The sequence below is a fragment of the Stegodyphus dumicola genome, chromosome 8 (assembly GCF_044657685.1).
Source record: "Stegodyphus dumicola isolate Sdum_Otavi_A_Nest chromosome 8, ASM4465768v1".
Classification (NCBI taxonomy): Eukaryota; Metazoa; Arthropoda; class Arachnida; order Araneae; family Eresidae; genus Stegodyphus; species Stegodyphus dumicola.
The window spans coordinates 48,623,931-48,638,627 of NC_140775.1; the positions used below are offsets into that span (position 1 = coordinate 48,623,931).

A 14,697-nucleotide genomic window follows, 5' to 3' on the forward strand; every position below is an offset into this window, starting at 1 on the left:
TGATCCAGTCTCAATGTTCCCGGACATAGTTGACAATGACGCTTCGTCAACAGATGCACAGGAGTGGGACATCTGCTGTGCAGTGTCCCATTCCTGTGCCAACAGTGCCAAAGGCACAGGAGTAATTTTTTTATAAAGCCAAAGCCAAAGGCACAGGAGTGGGATGCTTGCTGTGCAGTGTCCCACTCCTGTGCCAATATCCACCAGTGCCCGTTGAACCTTATGTTCCGAAACACTTGCACTTGGACTTGCATTATACTAGACTGTCAGCTGAACCACTCTCTCGAACCGATTTTGCTGCACCAAGTAGGACAATCTCCGATGTCCTTTTTCACGTCCAACACCTTGGCATCTACTGCTGGTTTCACTGTCATTTATCCACTTTGCATAAATACTAACAATGACAGATTGTGAACAGTCTTTAGGCCATTACAATCCGCCCTCTATCAAAATTTGCTTAGATCAGCAGCCTTTCTCTTCACTCGCAAAAGTAAGAGCAAGAATGATTCCTTACTTTCTCCAGCTGCAGTTTATTACCATTCCCAACTAACCATGTGCTTTTCACATTACCCAAACTTTATTAAAAAATATGGGATGGTCATAATGTTCTGGCTCGTTAGTGTATATTTTAAGCTCTTAGTAAAGTGAGATTTCTAATTTTTTATTGTGGTAGATTGCTTTAATTATTTAGAAGTTAATTTTTTCATTAATATTGTTTAATATGTTGCAAGAATTGCAAAACTCCACTACATGTCTTGAAAAACATAAATTTGATTATTTTAATGTTAAAATTCTTTAGGGTGATAAGATAAAATATTTAATACGGTACCAGGCTGAGTGAAAAAGACACCTTGGTGGGGTTCTTGAGTAACTTACATAAAGGCAAATGGTTAATTTCTTTATGTCTTAAGATTGTTTTACTTTTATTCACCGATGACCGTTTGTCTTTAATGAACTTATTGATGATAATGTCTAATTTGCTGCACTTAAGTGAATTGTGATTATAGCCTTGATTAGCTGGCATTTCAGTTCTTATGTTTTAATGCGGTAGAATGGTGTAAAACGGTTAATTTACTGAGTTAGTTTTGATAAGAATTTGGTTACCTGAGAACTTAATGTGTTATTCTAGTGCTTTGGCAAAATTACACCTTAAGGCTATGCATCTGTGAGTGAGAAGATTTCTTTCTATAGCAATGGCTGCTTAAGAGGAAAAAAGTAACTGCCAGATGCATGTTTGAAAGCTATTGAAATGACTGAGAATTGCTGTCAAAAGGAATTTGTAGATGAAAAAAAAAAGTTACTCTACATTTTGTGAATGTGGAATATAGAAAGTATTAGTTAAATGGCTAGAAGTTCTTCTGAGTAATTAAATTTACAAATTAGTGAAAAGATGATTTTGCGAAAGTCCTTACAGTTTCGAAAACACTTACTACATTCTCATAGCAGGATGAACAGTCAACCATACCTGCGGGTTTGTCGCAGACTATATGAGTAGAGCAGGGTTGCCACTCAAACAGGAGAATGAAATTCCCTGACTTTTCCAGGTTTTCCAGGTATGTTTCGAGAAAATTCCAGTCTATCCGCGTAATGTACGTTGGCTGTGCTAAGAGGTAAATTAATTATGGTATTACTTGTATTGTGTAGCAAATTCACTTAATTATTCCATAAATCCCAGGGGACATTTATTCTTAATTACTCTTGGTACACTTTGTTTGATAATTTTGTTTACTTTTCCACCTAAGAAACTTTAAAAAAATTTAAGATATATACATTGGATAACAAATGTACGTTTTATTTAATTATTACTCATGATCATCACCAGTTCAACACAAGGCTAATCCGTTTTTTATAAATCACAACGCAATGCTAAATAGTTAGGTTAGATTTTAGGTAAATTTAATTTGTGTGAGGTGTCTTTTTAAAAAACACCTTAACACTTGAAAACACAAATATAATTATAATAGGAGTTTTCTGCTCCACTTAAGATTGAGATTAGAATCTGCTCAATCTGGAATAAAATAAGGCATTTTTTGCAGACATTCTGCAGCTAAACGAAAGAAAGAAATCTATTTAATGATATTTTTTTAATAATTTGAGGTATTTATATTTATTTCGCAGCATACCTAAGGAAAAAATAGGTGCATTAAATTTCGTGATGGTATGTCATCATACTGCTAGAATTAATTTCAGGATTGTGCCAGAGAAAATTTTCTAAAATTTGGAAATATTATTTACTAATGATAAATAAATTTAGAGGGAAGAAGCAACATTAGATGATATGAATAACATAAAAATAATTACTTAAAAATTGAATTAGAATAATCAACGATATTTTAGCAAATATAGTTATATTACATGGATAGCCTAGATGACTGATTACTATTTTTTTGTTTTACTGCAAAATGACAAGGTATTTATTAAAAAGAAAAGAAAAAAAAAAAGGGTTTAAAAAGATTTTGCGGTAAAATCCTAGTATACGTTATTACGGCCTTCGTACGATTTTGAAAATTGTAGCCAAGAACAAAATGAGCCGCTTACTGCTCATCATCATGTCGCCAAATCCCGCTGTACCATACATGGAGATTATTTTAACCAAAGAATGTCTATGTAAAGTAGAAAAGGTTTCATACACGTAAATGCTATTACGCCGCTAGAAAGCGGACAGAAAATTTGCCAAGGGATTTGGCGACGTAACCTGACGGGCAGAATTTCCCTCTCCACGATGTGTACAAAAAATTGAGAAACATGTGTTAAGAAGAAACGTTCTTTGACAAAAAAGAAAACTATGAAAATGCGTTTTTAAATTATTGCGAATTTTAAAAACGGATTTAAGTTGTTTTTTTTTTACCACAAAATAACTAATCCATGAATTCATTTACTTGCGCCAAAAAATATTTTCTTTTCCTTTAAGGTTTAAAGAAATTTTAAACGATAGTCATTTTATGAACTCTTGATAACGTGACCTTCGAATTTCGACACCGGTTTCGAGCTTTGGCGACAGATATATCGCACATGCACAGCTGTTTCCCTCTATGATGGAACGGAGCCACGTCTGTTACAGAGAGGTTTTCCTTCTTTATAATACATATTCTTTGATTCTAACCTTCATGTACCGTATACTAGGATTAAACCCATTTTGTTTTATACGAGAACAGGTACTTTCTTTAGTTCATGCACTGCACATGCGATTCTCAAGGTTACTGGAAACCAAACATTGCGGGAAACTTGCTTTGCCTTTCTAAAAGACAATCAAATTGGAGCTGCAAAAATTGGCTCTATGCCAGCTGCCCGAATGACACTCACGTGATACACAATTCACCAAAAAAGTGATCTCTTCCGACGTCGGCACAAAACTCGCCTTTTTTGGCGGGATCGTTGTATGAAATTCCCTGACTTTTCCAGATTTTGACTAAAACACTTAAATTCCCTGACTTTTCCCTGAATTTTTTGGTCAATTTCCGAATTCCCTGACTTTTTCCGGTTTACCCTGTAGCGTGGCAACCCTGGTAGAGGCTCACTTTTTTACTGGAAAAGGAGGATGTTGAAGGGGTACTCCAGCTGATCACTTTGGTGGAAAATTGTAAATGACTGTATTTCTCAGATGAATTGTTAAACAATGAAAGAAGCTAATAACCATAATCTAAACTTAGTACTTCCATTTTCACTTGTCCTCTTAATTTTCTTCCCTCAAGGCAACCACGTGAAATAGCCATGCATTATTAACTGACTATTCTCAGGGGGAAAACTTTATTATCAGAATGTAGGACCCGAAAGGGGTATTGGACTTTAATTGAGCATTTCACGGAGTAAGCTGGAGAAAGTGATCTTTAGAAGTATTGGCAAGCTATTATTTCTCATGTTACATGATTGTTGTATAAGAAGGTATAACAATCACCTAGCTCCAAATACAGTTGTAATTCATCTGTGAAGAACCACTCTGTACTACCCGAACTGTGATGTTCATTCACTAAATTCTTGTACAGTCTATAGTCTCTTAATGTTAAGGGAACACAAACTACAAACATATGTGCGTACAAACCTTACTGATAACAATGATTGTGCCCAGTTTGTTTAACATGTTGATTACTGCATCACCCATATTCATATGCAGATAAAAATTCTGATCAGGCCACATCATCTAAATAGAGTAATGCTTATTTAGAATGCTTCAGAACATTTTTTCATGCCTTTGATCGGTCCATACGAATTCTTTTATTTGAGTAGCATAGTTTGCGAGCATATCTAATGCTCTGTCCAGAAGCAGTTTTTTCAATGGCAATATTACATTATATAAGCAAACGTGGTATATATAATATATAAGATACAATTGGCACACGGAACAGTAGTGTGCATGGCCTGACCGAGATTTTCGCATAAAATTGCAAGGTAGTTAATATGTTAACAAGTTTTGTTCTTTAGCCTGGAAACTGATGATGGGAAGCATATTATTCTTTCGCAAGTAACATATCTGGTGCTATTTTCGATAAATTTTTAAGATAGAAATTATCTAAAAAAATGATCAGTAGTTTCTGTTGTTATAAATAGGTAACTTCACCACACCCTCTTAAAACACTTCTGGCAGTTTGAAATAAGTTCCAAAGTTGAGAAATTACACTTTAAAAACATGCAAAAAATATATTACTTTTCTTTATGATACACCTCTTTTCAGACGGCAACAATCTTGCCAAGCCACTAGTTTCTCAATCATGACAGTGAGGTATTGCTCAAAGTCTTTGTAAGAATATTATGAACTAATATTCTAAAAAGCAAACACATATACCTAGGATTTCCAATTATCTGTTGTTTCCCTGAACTGGAAGCATCACATGTTTGATGTCACTGAGGCTGTTCTGCATACATAATTTTTTCCTTTTGATATCTTTGAAGTTTAAAAAACTTATTGAGTTTTAACAAGAGTTTCCTGCCACTGCAAATATCGTCTGCACAAACAGTTTGAGTTGGCATGTTTAATTATATTCTGTTACACAATGTTTGACATTTAAAAGAAAAAAATTTGCACAAAAATACCGTTATCATTAAGTACAGGGTGTCTGAAATGGAAATATCCCTCTACAGGTTCTAAGTTTTAGAACCATCCTTTACTTCCAGTTCTGCTGAAAAAAAGTCAGTTACAGGATGCCACCAAATCATGTGTACAGCTTTAGGTACAAATGTTATATTATATGACATTTAATGTATAGATTTGGTACCAAAATTTCAAAAACAAGGACTATGACATTTATATATATAATTATATTATATGACATATAATTATATTATATGACATATAATGTATAGATTTGGTACCAAAATTTCAAAAACAAGGACTATGACATTCGAGAAGCACGGCTTTCTAGCCGAGCTAATGATGTTGATGAGGCCCGCCTACAAGAACTTGTGGAAGAAGATCAGTATGCAAACATTTGAGAGCTTGCTATGGACTGACATGTTAGTGCCATGTCCACTAGTTGCACTACGCATTACATAAACTTGATGCACAAGTTCAATCAGTGGGTGATGCATGAACTGACTCAAGCAGATAAGGACAGATGAGTTCCACTCTGCACTAATCTGTTCAAATATCAACACAAGGACAAAATTCTGAAATGGATCACCACTAGTGATGAAAAATGGATTTACTTCAAAACAATGGCTGAAAAGGGGTTTGTCTGTGCCCAATGAACCCATCAGCAATGTCTCAAAGCATAATTTGACCAACAAAAAGATCATGCTTTACATTGGGTGGGATTGCCATGGTATTATCCACAAAGAGTATCTAAAAAAAGACAAAAATCCTCAACAGTAAGGTGAGATGCTAATCCGTGTTGATGCTGCTATCAAGGAAAAATTTAGAACTGAGTTCCGGCACAAAAAAGAAATGTTCCATGAAGAAGTTGCAAGACCACATGTGTCTGCATTCAGTGACTGGATTTTATATGGACTCGAAATGAGATCTTTTTTTATACCCACCATATAGTCCCAACATCATTCCTTTGGACTTCTACCATTTTTCACACCTGCAGCTACATCTTGCTGGACCTATCTTTCATTCTGCACATGATGTCTGAAATGAGGTTGATCTGTTTTTGGACTCACGGTCACCAAGTTTCCTGGGCCAAAGGCTTTGAAAAACATAGAAAATGTTGGAGGAAAATCACAGATTTGGGTGGTGATTACTATCCTCAATAAAGGTATTGCTTTTCATTAAGAACGCTTTTTGGTGGAAAACTTTCATTACAATCAGATATATTCTTTTAATTAGATTTTACACATAAAATAAGTATAATGCAGAAAAAACAAGGTGGCCTTTAAATTTTTTAACTAAGTTTAATTTATTAAAAATTTATTAAATTATTATTAAAGTACCTACAATCACTTCACATACAAAACTCATCACATCACTTAGTTTATTAAAGTATTATCTAATTTATTAAATTATTATTAAATTATCTAGAATTACTTCACATACAAAATTCATCTGATAGCATCTTTCATGAATTTCACAAATGATACATCCCATTAATCATTGCACATATTTACTTTCGACTTTTATATATATTCATTCGGATATTATAAGTAAGGATTATCTCAGGATTATTTACTTTGCATAATATCTTCTAATGGCCATAATAATGTCTACAATTACAATTTTCAAGGAACAAAAATCAAATGTCTATGCTACAATGCAGGTCAATAAAATCTTAAAATTATTACCTGCAATTATTACACTTATTTTTTATACTAAACACATATGGTATAATTAAAAATCAAAATGTCCTACTTGTTAAACATAATGTTCAGGAATTTCATTTGAGGATACAATTTAGCTAAGTGAACCAATGTTGTTGTTTTTCCAGTACCTATTAAGAGAAATATAAACTAGATGTACAGGGCAAATACAGAGAATAAGCAGTTTGTTTCTCATTAATAGGGAACTGGTTTGAGAACTAATGTCAAAAATAAAGATCTGCTCAAATTCAATCACATTATACACACACACACACACACACAAAAAAAAAAAAAAAAAAAAAAAAGTATTCAAAAAGCACTGCTTAGAAATTATATATTCATAGAGATGACAAAATACAAAAATATTACAATTAATATAACAATTGTGATTCAGGCATATAATGCACACTTTAATTACAAAAAAATAAAATTGAAATTTACAAGTCTGCACTACATGCCGTATATAAAAATGATAGATTTAAAAATAAGGAAAAGATAAGGATTCCAAAATTAGATTTCTACATATTCCTAAATGCTGTTTATTTACAAGATAGGATTAAATTTGTTAATTTAAAATTTTTCACAATTAGATAACATGAGAAGTTCATCATATTCGTCTTCCATTATATTTTCAGGCACATCATTGAACTCTATTTAATCTTCAATACCATTGTCACTATGATTCATAAATAAATAATTATCTTCCATTTGATCTTGATTATTAGACATACCACATTTTTAAAATGACCTTTGAATTATGCCGAGTTGAATTTCATTCCATGCTTTTATTACCCACTCACACACTATCTCTAGACTGGCATGATGCATTTCAGATCTTTTTGTAAATGTTTTTCCACATTCTAGCACTCACGTATTACACTATAATTTTTTATTTTCTTTAAATAGTTTACTGACACACATATGAAAACTGAACCAATAGCATTTAATGTAGCTTGAAATTAATCTCGAATAATCGTCATGCTTGTATTATACTTTTTCAACAATGTATTCATATTATCCATAAGATGGGATCTGAACATGCTCCAAATTTAAAGACTTTCTGGATTCTTTATAGCAACAGCCCGCTTTTGCCAAACATTTCTCATCCACAATTTTACAACGTTTTCATCCCTCCATCCTTTCTTGAGAACATGAAGGAAAATTACATTTCAACATGCTCTTTCTTTTAAAAATAACCATGGGTTTTAATTTTGTACTGTCAGCTAAGCAGGGAAGCACTACACTGAGGTGACATATGGTGACTTGTCATTTTTATGTGTACAATTTATGTTCCATTCACATAAATTTATTTCCTATTATATCAAACATTACTGGAATTTCATCCATATTTTCAATATAGGACAGTAAATATCCCCTCCATAGGTCAATAACATACTCCTCAATTTGTTCTCCAAATCTTTTGGAAGCCTTTGCAAAACTTTGTTTTTTTTTCGTAGAACTATATCATTCCATTCCATAATTCAACTACAACTCAAAGTCGCTTTAAAATTTTCACTTCCATTTGCAAATTTTTTCCCCCATTTTACGGCAAAGAAACAAGTGCTGTTTCTTTTTACATTTAATCAATTCTGGGATTTTTTATGACTCAATTCACTACACTTTCCTCTAGAATAGGCCATTTTATTAGTCTTTTGCTCAAAGATTTTTATTTTTTGGCATATTAATTACTGTGATTTAATTTTTCTTCCACTCATGTATGGAGCTTTCACCAACTCCAAACATCCTTGCTGCAGCCCGATTTGGAATTTCATTTGCAAACTGAATAATTTTGCCTTTGAAACTATAACTGTATTTGTTTCTTTTGCCATCAGCCACATTTACTACTAAAAGGAACACTGGATCAATTGTTTTTCAATTAAAGCAAAAGCGATTTACTAAAGCTTCTGATGTTTACTTCAAAATCACAACTTTTAATGACTGAAAGAGAAAATATCTGACTCCTAGTTCCAGGAATTCAATCTGGTCAGAAGTAGCCCAAATTATGACTCCCCCTTTTTTGAAACCCTAGAATAAAATTATTGTGCATTACATTACATGTGCACACATTACAATAACACCACCTACATTAAATACAACTCCTATCCTTTGCAGAATTTTTTGTGCCCTCAAGCATTTTCCCCACACACATATTGCTCCCCTCATTGCTTGCCAGTTCAGAAGGCTATTATTCAAAAACTAAAGAAAAATCTTTGAATGAATGATATCAAAAAATAAGGGCACCTCCTACGTATTTTTCAGATTTCTTCGCAAAGAAAAGGATGCACACGATACATAAAAATACCTTAAAGTTTTAAAAAAATTTAAATGTAGCTTGAAATTATACAGCCGCATTATATGGACTATATGATACACACTTTCTTGACAAATATTTCAACACACAAAAAGCTGTTGCCAAAGCCAATAATAGATATGAATGGCATCACAACAGGCTGATGAGATCTTTGCTCTGGTTTTCAGAGCCCTGGTTAATTATCAGTCAGCCAATGCAGTATTTAGTATTCAACTTGCTTTGCTTTTAATTTACAATTGTTTTGAATTCTTGGATATCCTACAAAATTAATGAATTATAAGCTGCAAGATTTGAACAATTTAACCCTTTTAGTGCCAGATGAAGATATATTGTTGTTCACAACAGTTGTGAAAGTGTAAGTAATGATATATTGTTGCATATCCAGTGGCACCTCACTATTTGCATGGTGAGAGTATCTCAAAATAAATTTATGAAACATTACAAATAGTCTAATTTCATTGCAAAAGAATTAAAAAAATTGTTTGATGGTTTAACTTTATAGAATGTTCTATACACTCACCACAGAACTTAACAACTGTTACATTTTATGCTGCCTGCTGCAAAAAAAAGGTGGGGGAGTTTGCATTTTTTTTATTAGAAAGGACCTGTGCAAAGATCATGTACAATTTGTAATCATTGCAATAAAGAGTTACACAGTGTGTGCATCAGTAAGATTGAATGCTAAATAAATTATTTTTGTGAGTAATACTATATAATAAATATATAAAATAGTAAATATAAATATTTATAATAAATATTTTTCAGAAACATTATACTAGCTACATGAATCACTCGTTTCGTCTCAAATCTGTATGACGCTTGCCATGCATCATGGAGTTATCCTTTAGCTTTAAGGTCTGATATTGGTTATTTTGTTAGAAATGATTGAAAATGTCATATTTATACTTCACATCACACGATCTACATAAAGTTGTGATCAAATGATGATTATTCTTATGTGCAAATATTGTTTGTAGAAGTTTTTCATAATCTTTTATATTGACATTATTCACATGATTTTTAACAAATACTGAGATGCAATTCATGTTACTTTATTTCGTAATATGCTGCTTTTTGAATTTTGTAAATTTCATTTTTAGTTTGGTTTTTATGAGCTTTTACCCAAACCTTAGTAAATTTGCCAAATTGACCCAGTATTCTTGGCATAGATACTATACTTTCACTCAGCACTAAAAGGGTTACTGCTAATATAATTTTGTAAATCCTGATACTGGTGTGCCTGCTCAAAGCATTGAAAGACTCTGGGATTTGGCAAGACACAGCAATAAAAAGCATTTCAGAACCATGAAATATCACTGAGATTCATAGTTAAGTAATTTACACAGTTCGCAAAGATAACTTTCTTGTTGCTATTTAAATGCCATTAGAAATTTCCAGCATTAGGATTTCAGGCATTAAGAATTTATAGTTTTCATAAATATGGTATAATTAAACACAGCAAAGCTCATTATTTCAAATATATCACATGTATAACCATGTTTCCTGACACCTGTAGAACATTATTTCATGCTTCATGTTTCCTAATCACAGAATCTAAAATTTGGTTGCTAACTTATTCTATTTAAATAATTCCATTTCCCAACATCTTTCTTCTGCAAATTACAGTTCTAAAATAGGAGCCTCTTTATTTTTGATGCTGTTGCTGAAAATCAAGTGTGTTTAGACTTATAATTCTATACTGTGTATCCAGGAAGTGATGAAACATCTGGAATGCTTGGACTCTAATTTTGGCTCACAAATCTGCATTCTTTTAACTGCAATCCATTGCTTTCATCAACCTTGTCACCAGCTGAAGATTAGACTCATAATTCTGCATTCTTCTGATTGCAGTCCATCACTTTTATTGAACTTTCCACCACGTGAAGGTAAATTATGTTTAAAATTATAATTATATCTTCTTTTAATTACATTTCACTGCTTTCGTAGATATACGCTGAGCAGAAAGGTAGTTATGGCCATACAGATTTCATGCAGATTGATTACACAGATTTATGCTGACAAATTGTCTTTCTTCATATAGAGGACATTAATTTAATATCAAAATGAAATTAAGAGTCATGATCCTCCACATGCTTTATTATTAAAAAAGTCTACTGCACATACAATGAAGCATTAAGCATATACTAAAGGAAGTATTACTTTATATCTAATTCTTTTTCGCTTTTCACAAAACATTTCTTAGGAAAACAAATTGCTGGTGGTCTGGAGGTATGGATATTAGATCATTCAGGATATTGGACATCGAGATTTTTTACTTTGTATCTACGATATATATCACCTTTTCAACACAACTATATCCACAGACCAAAAAGAAATCATGTGATACAGTGGATGATTGCCTTTGACACAGTTCATTGCATTTTACATCGACAATCTTTAAAGATTACAATAAAGTGGCAAAAATTAATTTACTCTTAATAATGAAAAAAATCCTAATTGCAATTCTCTGGAAAAAATGAAAGATCATCATTAACAGAATTAAAATCTCAAAGTAATGAAATTTCTGATCATATTAATAATACAATCCATAACTATTTTTGAAGCTATTTTACAGTATCACTTAATACACAGCAATGCAATCAGATTGCCAATTACTTTTTACTCAGTAGATTAAATAACTATTTTGCTGAGCCTGGTATACAAAGAAAAACATCACAGTTCACTTAATAGAAAATGAATGCAGCTAGTTCGTGTTGGAAACTACAGTCATCCACTTTCATTAAATAAAACTCTACCCTATTAAGTCATATCATGTGGTAAGAAAAAATAATCCTCATAAAGTTAATAAAAACAAATTTATTTACAAAAATGCAGGTTCATTACAATTTCACATACCACTGTCTTATGAGAGAAAAACAGAACATGCTGTTGATAATCCGCTGCAGCTGAGTACTGAGATCAAAATGTATGGCTTATCAATAGCTAATGTTCTCTTACCTTAAGTTAATGTTAAGTTTTAACATTAAAATCTCTATTTTTTGAAAAAGAACTTATACTTAAACAGAATATACATTCTACACTACTAAAGCTACATTACTAGAATTCTTTACAAATAATAGTTAGTCCAGTCTCTTAGGAATTTTAATCTCACAAACCACATGCAGATCATTTTCTTAGAGGCTCACAAAGTTCTTTTATCTTTTCCGTTGCCTTCTGGTTATCATCACTTTTGGATTAGACTAAGTGGAAACATGGTTGTCCAGTGTCATATTTGAAAAAATCATTATAGCAGATTACAACAAAAATATGGGAGTAGTAGACACTGAAGATGTATATCTTGCAGATTACTTTACTGCTCGAAAAAGGAGAAAGAAACACTATAAGATTTTTTTTCATATGTTAGACAAAACTTTTTTGAATTCCTATCTTATTTACAAAAAACAAGGTGGTAACATAACATTTGATGTTTCGTCTATCTTTAGTGGGTGAACTTATTGAAAAGTATTGGTGATAAGACACCATGCCAAAAAGAGGCCTGCCAAGCTTGAAAGATAAGCCTAACAATTTGATTGAAAGGCATTTTCTTAAACAAATACCTCCTTCTGATAAGAAATGGTAGGCATCAAGAGAATGCAAAGTTTGTTATTCAAGAACAGATGCAAACAATAAGAGATGTAGGAAGAAAACTCGGTAATACTGCTCAAATTGTGACACTGGACCTGGATTATGATATATCTCATGCTTTGTAATTTCTCATAAAAGAAAAAATTATTGATATTTATTTGTATTATGCATTAAATTTTCTTAAGTTTTCTTTTAATGTTTAAAAAACAAAATTTTATTTTTAATATAAATAATAATTTATTTTTAAATAAGTAACAATTATGACAAGAGATATAGGTAATTTATAAAAAGGGCAATGAAAAATGCAATGCAGAATGCCTATTTGAAATACCTCGCATTTTAATGCTCTAAAATACTCTAATTTCCTTTGCATATTCAATTTCCATAATACTCATTTCATACTCCATTTTGACACGATTTGAAAATATTTACTTTTGTATTGTTATCATGGTAATCTCTATTATCCAAGTCATTTAAATTAACTGAAAATTTGTTAATAAATAATTCCTCAAGGGGGAAAACTATATTTTTGCAGTTTATGAAACTTAAAATATTTCATAAAAATATAACAACATTAAATGTGCAGAACGGTAACTATTAACACATCTTAAGTGGGAAATGACTAAGCTCGTATTGTGTATATTGTTATTAAAGCATGGGAAATAACTTGTTTTGTGCACATTTTTATTAAAGTACGGGAGACAAGAAAAACTCATTTTCTATAAATTATCGGTAGATTATTTTTATTTGTGGGTTTTTTTGGTGACAAAAATCATTTTTTTCCCCACAACTTAATTTCTTTTACAGTAAATGTCTAAAAAGAGATTAGGACAGAATAGAATGTGATGATCAAAAATTGTGTGCAGGTAGTTTGTCAAATTATACCTGGGAGAATAAGCTTACTGATGATTATTCTAGAGATGACAAAATCATCCGACACCATGTAACTTTTTTTCTGATAAGGAAAAAGGAGCAGTTCTAATCCAAGCTCAGATTCATAAAATTTTGAAGAAGAAGAGTGGTCATCAGTAAAGAAGCCACCAGTCGTGGAAGAGTTTTGGGCCACTCAGGAATAAATACAAAGCACATTCACGATAGTGTAGCATACAGAACATATATGCTACATTAAAACATCAGATTTATCAATAAAAGCACCACATAAAAGGCAATGTATAGTTACTTGGTCAGTCCCAGCTGCAAGTACATATATGCGTGAGAGGTCATTGATCATGAGGCTGGCCCACATCATGATACTGCATCTCGGATACTGGTCCCTTTCCATATCAAAAAGCAATACCACTCTCATGCAGATCAATTGACATTTACAAGCCAATAACAGACTGAAGCTATTCTAATCTGAGAATATATATAAGCACAGTCCTGTTCAGCTACATGGCATGCTCATAATACCTATGTAGATGGATGGTATAGTGCTGTCTGAACAATAGAATATATACAACAGATGTATGGGTGCACAGTCTTACTTTTCCAAAATATCTGGCTAGTTCTTCAGGAGACCAAATGTCCTGTAGCACAAAGAAACTCATTCGCCACCGGCTGAGCCGTGATGCACCAATTTTCAATGACATGGAAATGGACCAATTACCTGCAGGCATTCGTCTACACTATATACGAGAGGTGGGGAACCTTTTTACCATGAGAGCCAGATATAAATTAGGCAGTGGTAAAGGACACCACACAAGTTGATATATCTATAAGTGCGACTTTTGTTAAATTATTATAGTTTTCTATGGTTTTATCACTTTATTGCATTATATAGAAATAATGCCAAAAAAGGTCATTTATTAAAATAAAAATTGTAAATCTAAAATATTTTTGTATTCACATAAGGATAATAACTTATTATAACATTAATCTTTAATAATTTGTAATAAACAACAACATATATTTAAATACTGTTTCAAATAAAAATAATAACGTAGAAGCATTTTTCAATAAATTTATTGTATTATAAAGAAAACCAATAGAAAAGTAATAATATTATGTTATAAAAAACCAACATAGCAACAGTATATAATATAATGTTAAAATATCATGGAAATTTTAAATTA

The 14,697-nt window shown here is 31.9% G+C and overlaps 1 protein-coding gene across 4 annotated transcripts in view; it reads right to left on the bottom strand.

Moving 5' to 3' along the window:
* Positions 1-14,697, bottom strand: part of LOC118195793 (F-box DNA helicase 1-like) — a 161,001-nt gene that overhangs the window by 79,555 nt on the left and 66,749 nt on the right. For all 4 annotated transcript variants that reach the window (XR_015042565.1, XM_085821821.1, XM_085821822.1 and 1 more), the window contains exon 8: positions 6,782-6,860. Coding sequence is in view for 3 of the 4 variants with exons in the window: in XM_085821821.1 (XP_085677947.1) it covers positions 6,782-6,860 (79 nt within the window). In the remaining variant the exon portion in view is untranslated. The remainder of the gene's footprint in view (positions 1-6,781; positions 6,861-14,697) is intronic.